The sequence below is a fragment of the Anas acuta genome, chromosome 1, assembly GCF_963932015.1.
Source record: "Anas acuta chromosome 1, bAnaAcu1.1, whole genome shotgun sequence".
NCBI lineage: Eukaryota > Metazoa > Chordata > Aves > Anseriformes > Anatidae > Anas > Anas acuta.
The window spans coordinates 21,804,424-21,821,669 of record NC_088979.1 but is presented as its reverse complement, the minus strand read 5'-3'; the positions used below and the strand labels follow the sequence as shown (position 1 = coordinate 21,821,669).

The 17,246-nt window shown below is 44.5% G+C and overlaps 1 protein-coding gene across 2 annotated transcripts in view; it reads left to right on the top strand.

Moving 5' to 3' along the window:
• Nucleotides 1-14,264, top strand: part of FLT3 (fms related receptor tyrosine kinase 3) — a 40,621-nt gene extending 26,357 nt beyond the window's left edge. Inside the window, exons 11-24 of one of the 2 annotated variants that reach the window (XM_068672256.1) lie at nucleotides 1,384-1,495; nucleotides 2,995-3,173; nucleotides 4,940-5,052; nucleotides 5,150-5,282; nucleotides 5,372-5,476; nucleotides 6,479-6,589; nucleotides 8,246-8,399; nucleotides 8,754-8,884; nucleotides 9,253-9,377; nucleotides 9,741-9,863; nucleotides 10,508-10,619; nucleotides 10,702-10,801; nucleotides 12,002-12,111; nucleotides 12,875-14,264. In XM_068672256.1, the coding sequence (XP_068528357.1) occupies nucleotides 1,384-1,495; nucleotides 2,995-3,173; nucleotides 4,940-5,052; nucleotides 5,150-5,282; nucleotides 5,372-5,476; nucleotides 6,479-6,589; nucleotides 8,246-8,399; nucleotides 8,754-8,884; nucleotides 9,253-9,377; nucleotides 9,741-9,863; nucleotides 10,508-10,619; nucleotides 10,702-10,801; nucleotides 12,002-12,111; nucleotides 12,875-12,930 (1,664 nt within the window). In that variant the 3' untranslated portion in view covers nucleotides 12,931-14,264. The remainder of the gene's footprint in view (nucleotides 1-1,383; nucleotides 1,496-2,994; nucleotides 3,174-4,939; nucleotides 5,053-5,149; nucleotides 5,283-5,371; nucleotides 5,477-6,478; nucleotides 6,590-8,245; nucleotides 8,400-8,753; nucleotides 8,885-9,252; nucleotides 9,378-9,740; nucleotides 9,864-10,507; nucleotides 10,620-10,701; nucleotides 10,802-12,001; nucleotides 12,112-12,874) is intronic. The other variant, XM_068672249.1, reaches the window with a different exon arrangement.
• Nucleotides 14,265-17,246: the final 2,982 nt, after the last annotated feature.

Genomic DNA, 17,246 nt, shown 5'->3' with positions numbered 1-17,246 from the left:
AGTGATCTCTGACTAGATATTGAATTAAACTGCCCTTGATTTTTCAAGGAAATCAATACACTTGAGTATCTGACTACGCATTTGAATATCTGATTTCACCAACTGCTAGGCTCCTTCCTAACATCTCTTATTTAGGCACTTTGATTTAGATGTTTTTACCTTTAATAATGAAGTCTCATGTTTTCTGTAACAGCTATCTGGGAGCATTTTTGACCTCCTGTACACCTCAGTAGAGTGCAGCAAGGTAGCCTGAGTCCTAATTAAATGGGTACAACTGCACCACTGGGAATGTCCCTACAATTAATATAGTAAGGGGTGACTCCCAGCAAGAAATGTTGAGGTCCAGCTGCCACACGGGGCTGGTGAGAGGACATCCAGTGTGGGGCTGGTTCAGTCCCAGCCTTGGCTCTATAGCAGATGGAAGGCTTGCCCTCTATCTCTGACCAACACAAGTAACACAACCCACAAACACATCCTTCTCCAGACCCCATGCCTGGATTTCTTTAACGCTGTGTTGTGTGAAGAGAATCACATTTTTTGCCTTGTGTCCTTCCATTGTTAGCAAAAAAGATATGGAAATGAGGTGGGGAATACCAAGGAAGTCTCCGCTTATCAAACTGGAGGAGGAAGTTGTTAGTTTTTTTTCTCCTCCTCATAGTTTACCATCAACAGGGGGAACAGAGTAAAAGAACTTAGTCATATACTGAAGGAATTAACACTTCTAAAGAAAACCACAAGGCCTAGAAGCCCTGTTAAATACAGTGGCTGCACTCTAACTCCACGGAGCCAGAATATGTGTGACTACTGTAGCGACACAGTGACAGGAAACACACCCGTTAGGTAGTAGTTTTTTGTGGTCTGTGTCTTTTTTTTGTTTTTGTTTTTTCCTGATGCTATTTGTGAGCTAGTGCAGTTCGTCTGGGGGCTGTTTGGTGTGCAACATATCTGTGTGGGCTACCCCTGCCCATGGGCTTGGCTGGTGCTCTTGGTTGTCTCTGCGCTGCCACGTGGCTATGGCATCTGCCTGTTGCTTCAGGTACATGAGCAGCCAAGTGAGCCAAGCAACCAGGCCAAATCCTTGCTGTCAGGCAGAAAAGCAGAAGTCAAGACTTCCAATTTCGGCCCTTTCACTGTTTTGGTCTGTCCATGCCCATACAGAGAAGTGGCTGCTCCCCTCAACTTGTCCACAGCCCCAAGATGTGGGGCATGGAGGAAGGAGGAGGGCTGAGGCCTGCAGCCAGCTCCCACAGTGACACGCGGGTGGGTTGTTTGGCACCCACAGAGGCAGCTCGTGGTCTGGCCACATGTAGGGTTACCATGTAAACACAAAGGTTTTGGACACCAAAGCGTTGACAGAAATTGTCTTGTGTCACCTTGTTGCAGGAAAGCCTGAAGTAACAATGCAGTTGTTGTTCAAGCAGATCTCGTGCGTCGCTGACAGCTACCCGGCCTCATCCTGGGTTTGGAGAAACTGTCCTGATCTGAACTCATCCAAGTAAATAGTTTTATCTCTTTTTGACTCCTTATGAAGACCATATCTGAGCTATCCTTGATTATATGAAGACTGGCCTGCACAAACTAAGTGCAAAATGCACTCGTGACCATTTGGGAAATGGTATATTGTGGCCCAATCCAGGGGAACAGGAATCACCAAAACTAGGAAGAGTAATCAATATTTTTGTTGGCATCAAAATAAATCTGGAAAGATGTGTATCTCAGGCTCTTTACACTCAAGTAACACATCTGGGTTTATATCTACAGTTAGGTAGGTAAAAAGCCCAATCTAAGTTTTTCTCTTTGCCTGTCAAAGTTGTGGGCTATTCAGGGAATGCATTGTTTAATATGGACTTGACTAATTGGTTAAGCTTTGGTTAATATAGCTGTTACAATGACCCAAAGGCACTAAAGTCAGTGAGAGTGTTTCCAGTAAAGTCAGGGAGAATGTTTCCATTTCCTCTATTTATGCAGGGCAATGAGTCAGGCCCCAAAATTTCATGAGAAGCTGAGACTGCTTTATGAATTCTGCAGCTTTTTTTGTAGAAATGCCAAAAAAATAATAATCCCACAGCCGTAGAAGAGCACCAGGTCAAATTATCATTTGGAAGATTACGGATAAAGCTCTGAGTATTTCAAATAGATATGAAAAAGATATCTAATCAATTTTCTTATCCATACCTCTGAGAAGGCTTCCTAACATCAGTGTGTTTGTGCAGAAACTGAAGAGTGAAGAAAATATCCAGCTAGCAAGTTTAAATTTCTCCTTAAAGCAGCTTTCTGGAAAAGGAAATGCTGTGATTATTTCTTTTCTGGAAACTTCCACACGTACAAGCTAATGCTATGTGCAGTGCTGAATGAATTTTAATTTATTTACTCACCTACTAATTTATTTATGTGGACAGCAAGTTAAGCAGCAAGTTGATGAATGATAGAAAAGCAAAAAGTCAAAATTATCTCTGTGTGGGCTTCCGTTCCTTAGTGTACAACATTCTGTATTTCTACATATGAGGTCTGAAATAAGCCACTCATATAGGGTGGATGCTTTCCATCTTAGGCCTTAAGGGAGAGAAACTTTATGGCCGAGATCACATCCCTGCAATGGAAGGAGTCAGAACTTTTACTCTGGGTTCATGCTGTATTTATTGTTTTAGTAGCAGCTCATCTGAAGCTGCTCAGTGACTGAAATGATGAGGTAAAGGTAAAAGCAGCGGAAATGGTTGCAGTAGGGGGCTGGACACTGGTAGAAAGTGAGAGTGAGCTCGGGGTGAGAGGTAGAGAGCCTATTTCATCCCCTGCCTGCCCTGCCATGTCTGTATATGACACTGGCAGCTACTCTGAAGCCTCTCTCTAACAGTGCCAAATAAAAAAACAACCCGTCTATCTTTTTCTTCCTCCCTTCCAACACAGATGTAAGGCCTGTTTTGAAACATCTCACCTTCTCCCCCAGGAAATGCCAATGTGAGCCAAAGATCAGAATTGGTCTCTTTTGTTTTCCAGCTGCACAGAAAAAATCACTGAGGGGATCCAGAGCTTCTTGCCAGAGAGGAGATCCCTTGGGTCATGGATTTCAAGCAGTGTTTTAGATGTGAAGGAGACAGCAACAACCTTCTCTGTTGAGTGCTGTGCAAGCAATTCAGTCGGCTCAGCCTGCGAAAAGAGCTTCATTAACCTGTCAGGTACCATTAATCAGTGTTTTATTACAGGTTTTCTCAGCTTAATTAAAGCTGGCATGGTAGAATTAGTGGATTTTTTTTTATTTTATTTATTTATCTAAATGGCTGGCCATGCAATGGCACTACAGGTAAAACACAAGCACTGTGTGCATGCAGCGTGGGGAGTGTTGAGTGGATAGGGGACACGTGTCTCTTCCCTAGTTCCAAAGCAGGGGCTTCCTTTGCTAAAATGGGCAAAAATGTCACAAAAATAGTGTAGGATGGAGCTATGGCAATACAGGGTCTGATTTTCTATTTCCTCTTCATAATCCCCACCTGGAACCTGGAAGCATCAGTCTGGGGAAGAACTGAAGCAGCTCTGGTAGCTGGTGGCAGGTGTTGGCTCCAGAGGTCACTGCAGAGCTGCCAGCAGTGCTCACAGGAGCTCTCTTTGCTATCAGACCCACACAAGGGACAGACCCCTGGTCTGGGAACTGCTGTGTGGTCTCTCTTCTTGTAGGGGCCATGAGGAAGTTTTTCCTTGTCAAGCAAGAAATTTGCTGTGGGTATTTACCAATGCACTTTATATTTGATACTCCATATACATCCCGTAGGGCAAAATATTTCCATCCCAGGAAGCATGCTGTGGTTCCTGGGAAGTGTTTTGAAGTACCCAGTTACTTGTAGTATGAAGCTTTCTCCTGGAAAGAGTCCAGTGGAGGGCAACAAAGATGATATGGGACCTGGAGCATCTTCCCTGTGAAGAATGACTGAGAGACCTGGGTCTGTTCAGCCTTGAGAAGAGAAGACTGAAAGGGGATCTTATTAACATTTACAAATGTCTTAAGTGTGGGAGATGGAGGGGTTTGGCCAACCTCTCTTCAGTGGTTTGTGGGGACAGGACAAGGGACAGTGGCCACAAGATGGAGCCCAGGCAGTTCCGCACCAACACGCAAAATAATTTCTTCATGGTGAGGGTGACGGAGCACTGGGACAGACTGCCCAGGGAGGTTGTGGAGTCTCCTTCTCTGGAGATATTCAAGGCCTGTCAGGACACCTACCTGGGCAGCCTGATCTAGGGAACCTGCTTTGGCAGGGGGGTTGGTCCCAATGATCTCTTGAGGTCCCTTCCAACCCCTACAATTCTGTGATTCTGTGATTTCCTTCATCACGAACAAACGAGCTGTTTGCTGCTCTTGACTACAGCTGACAAAAGCTGTGATTGCTAATAGAGTTTGAGCATTTATGTTGAAATTGCAGTAAAAAGTAAACATAATTCTTTTGCTCTTAGAAATTATCAGAATATGAGGACACACCTCGTGTAGCATTTCCTCACCCAGAAGTACTTTATTGATTGGCCTTGGCTATGTAAGAAGTTCCGTGCTGCACAGCAGAACAATTCCTGTAGCAGGTTTTGTGCAGTCCATCCACTGATTCTGGTGCTTTGGTGTCTAACTACATTGCTTGGGGGAAGATGCAGGGAGAGAGGAGGAAAGATAAGAGGAATTGATTACTCCTGTTTATGCTCACCAAGTCCAATCAACTGAAGACACCAACACCTCAGTGCCCTGAGATTTATTAATTCGTGTAACTTTTTTTTTTTTTTTAATGAAAATAGCTGTCGGAATTACCCAGCAGTGAACCTCCCATTGCACACCCCACGCAGAGGAGGCTAAGATGTGAAACAGCTCCAAATTGCAAAATCAACAAAGCTGCCACCAACTCTCCCTGTACCTTCATCTATAAGCCCAAGCTCTAATTCAGTGGGTAGTAACATGTCTCTTTTAAAGTTGCAGGAGCAGTTTCTTCCCCACCGGACAACACTGCATTCTATGTCTTTGCTGGATTTATCTTCCTATTGATCTTTTTTTTGTCTCTACTCATTTGTCATAAATACAAAAAGGTAAAAGCAAACATAATTACCTGCCCCTTCTTCTTTTGTTCATACCAGCCTTTTCTTCTCCTCTAAACCTTTTTCCACTTCTTTTCTTCTTCCAAAGCAATTTAGATATGAAGGCCAGTTGCAAATGATACAGATGATTGGATCGTTGGATAACGAGTATACCTACATTGACTTCCGTGAATTTGAATACGATCTCAAATGGGAATTTCCCAGGGAAAATTTGGAATTTGGTGAGCAGTCCACAAGGCAAACCACAACACTGGAGCAGCAGCCCGTGCTGTACTGGCCACAAATAATATTGACATATTATGTCTTGCAGGACAGGTGCTTGGATCTGGGGCTTTTGGGAAAGTGGTGAATGCAACAGCTTATGGAATTAACAAGGCAGGAGACTCAGTCCAGGTTGCAGTCAAAATGCTAAAAGGTACGATAACCTCTGGGAGCTTTTTGCAAGCAGTGATATATTCTAGTGACCCCAAAGCAGAAAAAGTGACAGAAATCCCTTTAAATGCAGACTTTTAGTAGTTAGACCTCACAGATGCTTAGTTCCAAAACACTTTCATAATGCTTTCCAAATCATGTTTTGGTTTTGAAATTTATTGCTGAAGTGCCTTCTTCCTGCAGAGTGCTGCATTTTGTCCTTAGTGCCAGAGAAGATCGGTGTTGTGTGGGGAAGGATGGAGCTGCTCTGCTCCAAAGACAATGAATGCAAATTCATAGCATAATTTAGCCTGCCGGTTACATTGGTGACTCTGGGAATTTGGGTGTGAGGTCCGTTTCTCTTGTAGCACTGCTGAGTTGTTGCACGCTCCTTGCCTCCAGTGTCTGAGCTAGCTTGTTTGTGAAGCTTCCAGCACATCTTCCTGCTCTTGAAGGGTGGCACAACACAATTTCCTTCTGTCCTTCCTTATGGGTCAGGCTTCATAAAGCTCTAATCCTCCTTGCTGCTTTGCTCTGGCTTCTCTCCCACCTGCCTCCACCTCCCAGAAGAGCAGTGTCCAGACGTGAGCCTCCCCAGCAGCAAGCAGAGCAGGAGGGCTAGAGCTCCACATCAGCAGCTGCACCCTGCTCACCTGCGTGCCTGCACACACCCTTCCTCCCAGCTCATCATCCCCTGTTTGCTCATGTGCATCAGCTTTGCACTTCCTTGGTCTGCTGCTTGGCAGTTTTCTTTATGGAAGTCCATCTGGATCGTTTTGGTTCGTGTCTCCAATTCACTGACACCACAAGGGGTGAATGCTTGCTGAAAAGCAAGCCAAAGGCTAGTACTGAAGCACAGGATGACCTGCTTAGCTGCATCATACATTTTTTCAGAATGTTCCCAAATGTGCCATCAGTCATTTGAAATGAAGATTTGAATGCGACAAAGCATCACAACCATTTTGTGTTGTTTTGATGAGGTTTCCAAATGTGTGTACTTTTCCAGAAAAGTCTGACACTTCAGAAAAAGATGCTCTGATGTCTGAGCTGAAAATGATGACTCACATTGGAAGCCATGAAAATATCGTGAACCTACTAGGAGCTTGCACTGTGTCAGGTAACTTGCACTTGTGGAAAGGCACCAATTATAACAAGCAGACTAACGAGGACTCCTGAACAGAAATATTAAAAATTGATCATTGGCAGCAGTGTTAAATCATCAAGCCATAATTACCTGCCTATTCCTCAGGCTGCTCTTTCCCTCTTTGCCCCTGAGTCCTGACTTTGCTTTCCCTTCCCCAACCAAATTTGCTGCTCTGTGTGGCTCCAAAATAAAATAAAGATGAACTGAAAGCAAAGTTAAGGGCTTGCATGTGTACAGAAATGTGTTCTTTCTAACTGTACTTTCATGAAGTGATACAATAGCCCTTCTATAGAAGAGGTTTTCTTGTAACAGCAGTGATGGCACTGATATGGGCCAGTTTATTCAGAGAAAAGGAAAAACGTGTCTGTTGTGAGGGACTTAATGTAAAAATAAACTGAAGATGGAAAGAACTAAGCAAAGATGGACTAAGTAGCAAGACTTTATCACTAATTAATTATTGTGTGACTATTACTGAGGATATTGCTGTCCCAAGAAGTCCCACTCTGGCCAGTTCAGTGGTCAACAGGAGTGGGTGAAAAAGGGCTGAGGACCAAATCACCTCAGGGAAAGGGCAGGATTTTACCCAGTGTTTGCCCATATAATTAATTGTAACACCTGCCCGTGAAAAATACCAATGGATTTTCTACCACAGATAAGTATTAAGTTGAAACGATCAGAGATAACAATTAACCCTTTTTACCCCAGTTCACATCGATGGCAACACAGTCACACAAAGACATTTGAGGCATATGAAGAAAGCAGACAAATAGATCACTGCCAGTGGCTTTAGTTGATTTGAAGCTCTACAGCAGATTTCCAGGCAGTGGCAGACACTGCCTTCAGGAGTGCTCTGCAAGATGTGGCAGTGCAGACGGGAGAGCTACAGAGAAGACCTGCTTCATCTGGCAGGACAGGGGAAGGAAAAATTGCAGCAGCATACAAATGCAACGTTTGGAAGCCTTTACCAGGCTCCCCAGACTTTTGCAGTCTTCCCCTGAGTGATACTGTAGTGTTCTTTTGTTTGTGTGGCCTCCCTTGCTTGACAGAAAGTCCTGGTAGAAATGTCCACAAATTCAAAGTTGGTCTTTCTGAGCCAGAAATGGTGATGCCAGTGTAAGACTGCAGGAGTGTGGTGTGACCACTCCAAGCAATCCATGGGATGTTCAACCTGCTCCAGCAACCTTCCTATGGCTTTCCTCTAGGCCTGCCTGGGACAGAGATTTAAGGTGTTTTTCCTTTCTTTGCAGATAAATGAAAGGCCATAAATCAATTCATGCTATCAAGACAAGGAGTAGAGAGTCGCCTTTGCTTGAGCCATTTAGACAGTTTGTTGCATCTTTATAGCCTGTGCTCCCCAACCCAGTCAGTGCCTTTGTTGTAGGGAAAGGTCCTCATGTCTTTGCAGGGATTTACCATTCACACTGGGAGATGTACCACAGGGAAATTCAGCTACGTACATTATCCAAAGAGGCTTTCCACCAGCCTACCTACAGTTGATCTGCCTGGGAAGGGGAAATGCTTGGGGTGTCTTATATAGATTTATCCCGGGAGAAGATGTGGTATCCTTAAGGTTTCAATGAGAAGACTGCTGTGGATAGCAGAAGGCATTTATATTTCCAACTATTTCAGGGCCAATCTACTTGATATTTGAATACTGTTGCTACGGTGACCTTCTGAACTACTTAAGGAGCAAAAGAGAAAAATTTTACTGGACACTGACAGATATATTTAAACAGCACAACTTCAGCTTCTACCACAACTTCCATTTGGACCAAAATTCCAGGTAAGACATTCAGAAACAATTTAATACTTTGTAAAACTCCTGTCTCTTTAAAGATACATTCTCAGTTGTGCTGTAAGCAGGTATAATTAATGAATTATTGAGAATTTGCATACTTTAACAAACAAGGCCTTGGGAGGAACTGAGATTTGATTCTTGTTATGGTGTTTGCTTTTCACTGTACTGCAAAAGATGAGAAATCTCTTGTTTCAGTTTCCAGTTTTGAGAAGACCTATGCCTATGCACAGATTTTTAATATCAACAACTGATCCTATTTTTTCTATGTAAAACAGTTTGCATTTAGCAGATTATGTTCTCCGCTGTGTGTAACCTTTGAAAATGTGTCACCCCCTCCAGGATGAGAACCCACCTGAAGTATGGTGTGAACATGAGTCTGTGCGGAGAGGACGAATTTGAAATCGCACAAACAAGCCAAGACATAAATATGACACCTGGACCAAATGGGATTGTGCCGTTTTCTGAGGAAGGTAAAAGATTAACTGCTGTTATCTCTATCAATTCTAACTCTTATTATTGTATTTATTGATCCAGCTAGACAAATTCAGTGACACAGCAGGACCTGTCTGTTGTATGTCTCTCTTTCCTCCTAGCAGAAATTTTGCTGGAGAAGAATTCAATAATATTTAAGACCTCAGAGTTATGCTTCTGTTCATACTATACATGGTATTTGAGTATGAAATACCTTTTCCTTTGTGTCTGAGCAAAGGATGCAAAAAGCGAATGCTCTTCGTGATGTTCACAGTGGGAGAGAGAAAAATCCTTACAACAGTCAATAGAATTAATCAGAGAGTGATGAAGCCCATGGAAAATTAACATTCCTGGTTGTTTTTTACAGATGATATTAAGCATATAAGCAGGCAGATGGATGAAGAAGAGGATTTTAATGTGCTCACTTTCGAAGACCTTCTTTGCTTCTCTTACCAAGTTGCCAAAGGAATGGAGTTTCTGGAGTCCAAATCGGTATGGTGAAGGCTAGCAAATTGTTTAGATAGAAAAGAGAGCAAAAATTGGTCTGTCTATGTAAAGGCAGACTGAGAAACAGAGCCACACAGTGGCAGGCTCGAATTATACCTCCTTCCCCAGCTTTATGGCAAAGACTGGACTGCACTTTCAGGCATGTCTCTGAGTAAGAAGCAGTGGCTGCACTGCGCACTTCTGCCTGCTCTGACCCTGGCCATGGCCATGAGCAACCGGGGACTGCCCAGCTTGCTCATCCTCCAAACGGTTGGAGAGGAAGGAGGCAGCAATTCACAGAGCCCTGTGTGAATTCTTTCCCTCTGCTACCAAGTGCTGCAGAGCGTTAACCCATCCTGTCCCTCTAAGTGTATCCACAGAGACCTCGCTGCCCGGAATATACTAGTGACCCATGGAAAAGTAGTGAAAATATGTGACTTCGGCCTTGCCAGAGATGTCGTGAATGACTCCAACTACATTGTCCGGGGCAACGTAAGTTCCTGAATGCTCTCTAGTTTTTGTATCATTGAGAAATGATAGTGAACCAAGAAAGAAAAGCTTTTATTTTTCAAATTCCCTGCTAGCATTATAAATAACTGTATAGACAGTGTAGAAATCTCACTTTTTCTGCCCTTGGCAATTGCAGATTCTCAGCTTATAATTAGCCAAATCAAGGTAGTGATAGTACTATAAAGGAAATGACACCCATGTCCTTTCACAAGCTTACTGAAACCTGTTGGTGGGAAGTGGAGGGAACTGTTCATTGTTACGGACAATAATAGCACAGGGACAACAGCATATGTGTGAGGTACACCAGGTCCCGTGGGTAAATGAAGAAGTACAGGGTGGACATCTCCATCTGAGCTACTCATTGTGGCAGCCAGGGAAAAGAAAAAGGCTTTTCCAGGGCAGAGTGCAGTACCTTCAGCAGTCATCTAAAACAGGTGAGATGAAGTGGCTCATTGGAAGTGCCTATTCCTGTCTATAAAGTAGATATAAAGAGATTACTGGGAGAAGTTGAGCTTTTCACCTAGCAGACATGAATTGATTCTGGTTGAGAATTGAGAGCTGCAGCAAGTCATCTAGAAAACCCGTGTCATGGCATGACCTGGCCTCCTTTCCCCCTGTCTGTACAGGCTCGCTTACCAGTTAAATGGATGGCTCCTGAAAGCTTATTTGAGGGGACGTACACCATGAAGAGTGATGTCTGGTCTTATGGAATATTACTGTGGGAAATATTCTCTTTGGGTATGTTCTGTAATGTGATGGAAGAGCACTGCTTTTCTCTGGTAGCTTCTGAGTCAACGTGTATTCTCCATTGTGTTCCCAGGTGTAAATCCCTACCCTGGCATTCAGGTCGATGCCAACTTCTACAAATTAATCCAAAATGGATTTAAAATGGACCGACCGTATTATGCTACAAAAGATGTGTAAGTGTCCTTTATGAGTGATGCACAGCATGGGGATTTATACTTACTAGGTCACCATCTGTATGACCTTTAATTCATTGCACACTGCACCCTGTTCAGAAAAGTTGCAAAAGGTGAGATCTTTCTCTAACCCTGTAAAAGGTTTCTTGATCATGCAAATTTTGTCCTAAAGCACAAGTGATCAATGCTAGAGGTTATGTGTGTTTGAAAGGACAAATTTATGATCTGTGTTGAGCTGTGCCTTCCTTACCCAGTTAACTTCCTCTTCTCAGATCAGAGTGGGTTTCTTTTCTCTCTTTCTTTTTTTCTTTTTGAAAAAGAAAAGTTCTACTGTATTCATTTAGATATTGGCTAAATCTTTGGTAATATTTTTTATTATTATTTTAATAAAACATTAGCATATTTGACCCTGTTCCAGGAAGACAAAGAACCTCTTAGAGAAAAACCCTGCTAGGGAAGAGCTAGTGGGAGCTGCTGTTCCTGTGCTCGCACCTCATGTTTTTCAGCCAGTGCCTCTGTGCTTGGAAAGATTCAGGCTGCCTGCAGGCAGCCCCCAGGGGACAAGAGGAGGAGAAGGTGGCAGGGAGCTCTGAGACCTTGCTAGGTACCTTTCTCATCCTCTCCATGTAGAGACAACAATGGCATTAAAGGTACAGGTGAATCTGACAGATTCAGCCATGAAAGGTTGCTGTGGGATCCATAAATACCAAGAAAGCTATTTGCAAGAGACTTTAGCAGATACACAGTGTACTAGTCCCTGTTGAAGCTGCAAAATCTTTAAAGTGGTCTTTAAAATTCAGAAAGACACAAAAATACATAAAAAAGACTCACTGGAAAAAACTGCCTTCAGTCCTACAGAGTAGCAGATTCTTCCCCAGAGTCAGAGAGGAGTTGTCCTCCTACCATTTTCTGTCTGGAAGCTGGAAAATAAGCTTAACATGCCAGCACGTCAGCTAGGGCCCCAGTCCCGTGAGGAGGATTTTGCTCAGGACTCCAGTAAAGCTGTGTTTTTAATTTCTCCCCTGTTCCCCATCTCTCTGTACGTTTTTCTCTGATGTGACCATGCTCAAATCCAGCCTCTTTTCACAAAATCACATTGGTGCCCTGTGATTCCCATGCAACTGCAGTATTTCCATGTAGTCCCTTGGCTCATAGCTCCAAAAGCTCATATATTGTCTGTGTCACCTCCTTGCTCTGCAGCTATTGCGTGATGCAGTCCTGTTGGGCACTGGACACCAGAAGAAGACCTTCTTTTTCCAAGCTTGTTTCCTCTCTTTCCTGTCAGCTGGCTGAGGCGGAGGGAGCAGTAAGTAAGCACAGAAAGAAGAAAACATGTTTATAGCGTTTTTGTTTGTTTGATTGATTGATTTTTATTTATTTTTTTGAGCCCCACAGACCATAATGGTCTGAAACAGTCTTACGGTTTCTATTCTCATGTGCCACTGTGCTCGGGACCTATTCCCCAGGGAAGTTACTTACTCAGCCCATGTTGCAGAAATTCATTTCCCCTGTGCAGAAACCAGTGCAGCAAAACTACTGATTCCTACCTGGATATCCACTCTGAGCTTGACACGCTATTTCCCCATATCCAGCGTTCTTACCAGCCTTTTGGGATGTGGGGGGCTGTGGTTGAGATTTGCCATTGCAGCCCTGAACCTCTCTGCATGCTGCTAGCCTGGCAGAAGGTGCCAGATGGAGAGGTCCCTTTTCCTTCTCTCACCCACAACAGACACACATGACACATTTGGTGTCATGTATGCCCACCCCTACTGCCAAAGGTAACACCAAGGGCTGCAATGAGCAACTCCAAAGCTCTATAGCAGGAAAAAAGTCCTTTGCAGCCCAGTGCCCTTCCTCAGCCCAGCTCTTTTTGGCCAGATAAGATCCAATTCCCTTAGGCAGTTGTATGGACTCCCTTTGGAGTCAGTGGGAAGTTGCAGACCTGAGCATGGCTCTCCCCAGGGTGTACGGGGGTGTCTCACCCAGTACCTGCATCATCAGGAGAAAAGCTGTGCTCCAAGTACAGTAAATCATAACAGAAGTTATCATTTGTTTCCTCTTCTCGATTGCTAGGTTTACCAGAACATGAAAAGAAACGTTTCTACGCACAAATCCAATGCCAAAACTAAGCCACGTGTAAGCAAAGATGAGGAATCTTTTCAGTCCTCAGCTCTGCTCCAGCATGAAGACTCTCAAGTTAAAAAATAATCTGGGTCTAGATCTCAGTATTCTCCTAAACTCCATGTAGCATAAATGCTTTACATCACCACTAGAAAAAGAAGATGTTACTGACTGCTGCTCTATTCACATTTCCTATGGGCTACTCCGTATTTATGTTACTTTGAGGAGAAGACACAATTGTTTTCTCCGAATTCAGCAAACGCATCTGTCCCTAGACAGGAGCAGTTGTCTTTTTGCTGGTTTTCTACAACTGGATATCCTTTTTCCTGGCTATATGTACAGTGTCTAATCAGTGCATCAGAATTCAGACTGTTCTTGCCATACTGCAAGCAAACACAAGGAAATCCATGGTTTTTAGTTAACGTTTACAAGCATGGACTACGATCTAAAGAGAACTGGTGTGATTTCCAGAAGTGCTACACGCATCTTGATCTCCAGAGGCCAGTGAGTGTTGGAAAAAAGGCCACCAAAATAGACAACTTTAGATGCCTGAATTTTAAAATATCAGCCTTAGTGTACAAGGAACTGTATATCTGAACATGTACAAGTGCCTCATCCTGAATATCTCAACCACTATAAAGTTCCCAAATACAGTTCAGGTGAGTTCATTAAGCTTTAGGCTTTCACATGGGCTCCAGCCATCCAGCTCTGTGCTTGCTGATGAGAAATAAGCACTTAGAGATAGTGATTCCTTCTACCTAAAATAAGCATCCAAAACAAACAGGAGAGGGCAGGAAATGACCTCCCTTCTCCCTGCTCTAGAAAATCCAGATGACTGGCTCCAGCTGCAAGTCTCACTTCCACTGAGTTATGGCTAATCCCGTTCTCTGAGCTTTGTGTATTTTAATACCAAATAAAAATTATTAATTCTGAATAAATTATCCTCTGAAGCAATTTAGGAGCATAATATCATCACTGCCAATTCCCAGAAGTCTTCCTGTCTGTATAAACCCCGCTGCAATTAAATGAGCGTGCATCTCTTTAACTTTCTCTCAGACTCCCAGGACAATAACCAGAGACTTGATGTTTTTTTAATACAGATGAAAAGAGACACTATTTTCATGGTGAGGTTTTGGGATTTGTAAACATGCCTTTCATAAGGACTAATGGGATACATTTATCTACAGCCCAGTGAATCAAGATGAGGAGATCCTGGGTAATATTTTCTTCTGTTACATTTTACAAAATGCTATCTGCAATTAGGATTTCCAGTGGCAAGTGTTGTAAATCAACGTGTTTGGATGGAATGTGCTATCTCATAAATCGAGCTGTTCTTTACTAACATTGTCTGAAAATAATTAATGTTTTATTACAGCAATTACAAATTGTATATTTTGGCTAACATTTTGGAGTTAGCAAAGAAACATCAATTATTTTAATCAGACTGCCAGAGAATAGTTTGGAAGTATGAAGACAGAAATATAACTTTGTATGTTCTAGAAAATATAGATGGCTTTTAACATGCAATTTTAAAGTGTTCAGCAAAAATATGTGATGGTTTGGCACTGCTCACACACAGGAGCTGTCAGAGCTAGAGGAGCAAGGGCTGAGCTGGTTGCATCCACGCTCAGCTGGCCCTGGAGCCTGAGCAGATGTGAACCAGGCTCATTAGCCAAGATGAGGAGCAGATGGGAATCCCATGTCCTTTAAAACAAGCCAGGGACTTGCATCCAATGTTTTTCCACAGGATTCAAAAAGGAGTGGACAGAGGTCTCATTGTCCTCACTCCTGAGCTGAGGTACAGGGGTATAAAGGCAAGTGGAGAAGCACAGAGCTAACACTAACTGCTCGTGATGCACATGCAGAAAAGCAGCTCAGACAACACTGCACCCTGTGAGGAAGCACGACGAGGAGAAAAACCCTCCTGTAAGGGGTGGACACATGGAGGGTCGTGTCTGCTTCTCTGCAGGGCAGGCAGGGGTGGAATAAAGTTGCAGGAGGAATTCAGTGGCAAATATTATCTTTTTGGAGCACGTCTCCTTTCCAGGATGCTTCCAACACAACTCAGCAAGGTGTTAGTGCACTCATGAGGTGTGTGCAAGCCTCCAGCTGCGGTGCCATTACCCCAAGCCAGATGCTTTCAGGCAGGCAAAGGCCGACAAAGCTTCTACAACCACCGAGACAAGGAGAAGAGGCACTAGGGGGAGCTCCGGCACCGCGCTGCGAGGAGACACGGCTCAGGGATGGGATGGGATGGGATGGGATGGGATGGGATGGGATGGGATGGGATGGGATGGGATGGGATGGGATGGGATGGGATGGGATGGGATGGGATGGGAGCCGACCGGGCAACTCCCTACAGGAAAGGAAAGGAAAGGAAAGGAAAGGAAAGGAAAGGAAAGGAAAGGAAAGGAAAGGAAAGGAAAGGAAAGGAAAGGAAAGGAAAGGAAAGGAAAGGAAAGGAAAGGAAAGGAAAGGAAAGGAAAGGAAAGGAAAGGAAAGGAAAGGAAAGGAAAGGAAAGGAAAGGAAAGGAAAGGAAAGGCCGTGCATCACAGAAAGTACTCACATAATAATAATAATAATAATAATAATAATAATAATAATAATAATAATAATAATAATAATAATAATAATAATAATAATAATAATAATAAATGCAGCCCTTCTTCTGTTTCTAGATCTGGATATGGTCTTCCAACACAGGTGTAAACACCAGGTTTGGGTTACCTGGAATGGTAGAGGCTGGGAGTAAAATCATGTGTTACATTGGAATGGGAGATCAGGAGTTGTGCAGGACAGCAGGGGCTTGTGTTAAGAAAACTGGTTCATGGAGGGATCTGTGACAAGTGATGAAGGAATCCAAGGTCAGCTTTGCCACAGAGCCATTCTGCAGTTATGCCATCTTTGATGAGGGTGTGCTTCTGCTGGGAAATATTTTGGGAGTGCAGAAATCAAAGCAGACTGGAGATGACTGGGTTAGGGCTTCCCCACACATGCCAGACCTCAGCCTCCTTCTCACAGCCACCAAACCAGACCAGGTGCTCCGTGGCACAGGGTTTCCTCCTCCCAGCTGGCAGCGCTGCTATGCCAGTGTATCACTGCCTCCTTCCCCGTCCCCAAGTGGCTAATTAATTAGTGAAGTAAAACAGCTTTAAAAAAGCTGGTACAAAAAGATCCACCCAGGAGAAGTTCATAGAGCTCTCAAAGAGAGGTGGCAGAGGAGCCACCTGGGTGGGCACCCTGACACTGGTCTGAGGACCCTGTGAAGACCTGGTCCAATTCATGCTTCTGGAGATGCTTCCTGTAGACAAGACAAAAAGGGGGCTGCTCGGCTCAGGGATTCAGATTTAAGGGGCTGTGCTGGACAACTGATATTTAGGTAGAGGAGCAACACTCCTGGCAGGACTGGGGGATACCAGGGGTCTTGGCTATGGATCAGGTCTTGGACAAGGAGAGATGTTGAGGAGCTGTGGTGTGTGCACCATGCCCTGTCCTTTATCTATTTCATAGAATCATCAAGGTTGGACAAGCCCTCAAAGAACACCTGGTCCAACCATCCCCTACCACCAATGTCACCCACTGAGCCATGTCCCCAACACCACGTCCAAGCTCTCCTTGAACACCCCCAGGGACGGTGACTCCACCACCTCCCTGGGCAACCCGTCCCAGTGCCTGACTGCTCTTTCTGAGCAGAAATGTCTCCTCATTTCCAACCTGAACCTCCCCTGGCACAGCTTGAGGCCATTCCCTCTGGTCCTATCACTGGTTACCTGTGAGCAGAGGCTGACCCCCAGCTCCCCACAGCTTCCTTTCAGGTACCTGCAGAGAGCAATGAGGTCTCTCCTGATCCTCCTCTTCCCCAGACTAATCTTCTGAAGCAAGCCTGGAAGTCTCATCTAATCACAACCCAAGGGTTTCACCAGTGCCGTGACAGCCCTGTCCTGAGATCCCAGGAAGGAGCTGCCCATCTCTGGCTTCCACCGAGCTCCCCCTGGAGAACTGAGGACCTGCGGGAGGCCAACAAGGACAGCCTTTGGGAGATCCTTTGGGGTCTCTGCACCGGGGAGACCGGTGAGCAGCCGGAGGAGGGCAGTGTGAGGCAAGGCTGGGAGCAGGGCCCTGCCCTCACCCCTGGGGCTTTTCCAGCCCAGGAGCAGGGGGTGACACCGGGCTGGCACCGGGAGGCGACAGCTGGGAGCAACCAGGAGGAGGTGGCGGGCAGACAGCAGCTCCTCCTCGGAGCCAATAGGACCGGGGTTTTTGTTTGGTTTGGAGGGCCTGGGTTTGTCCCTGGAAGACGAGAGGCCTCCTCCCTTCTTTACA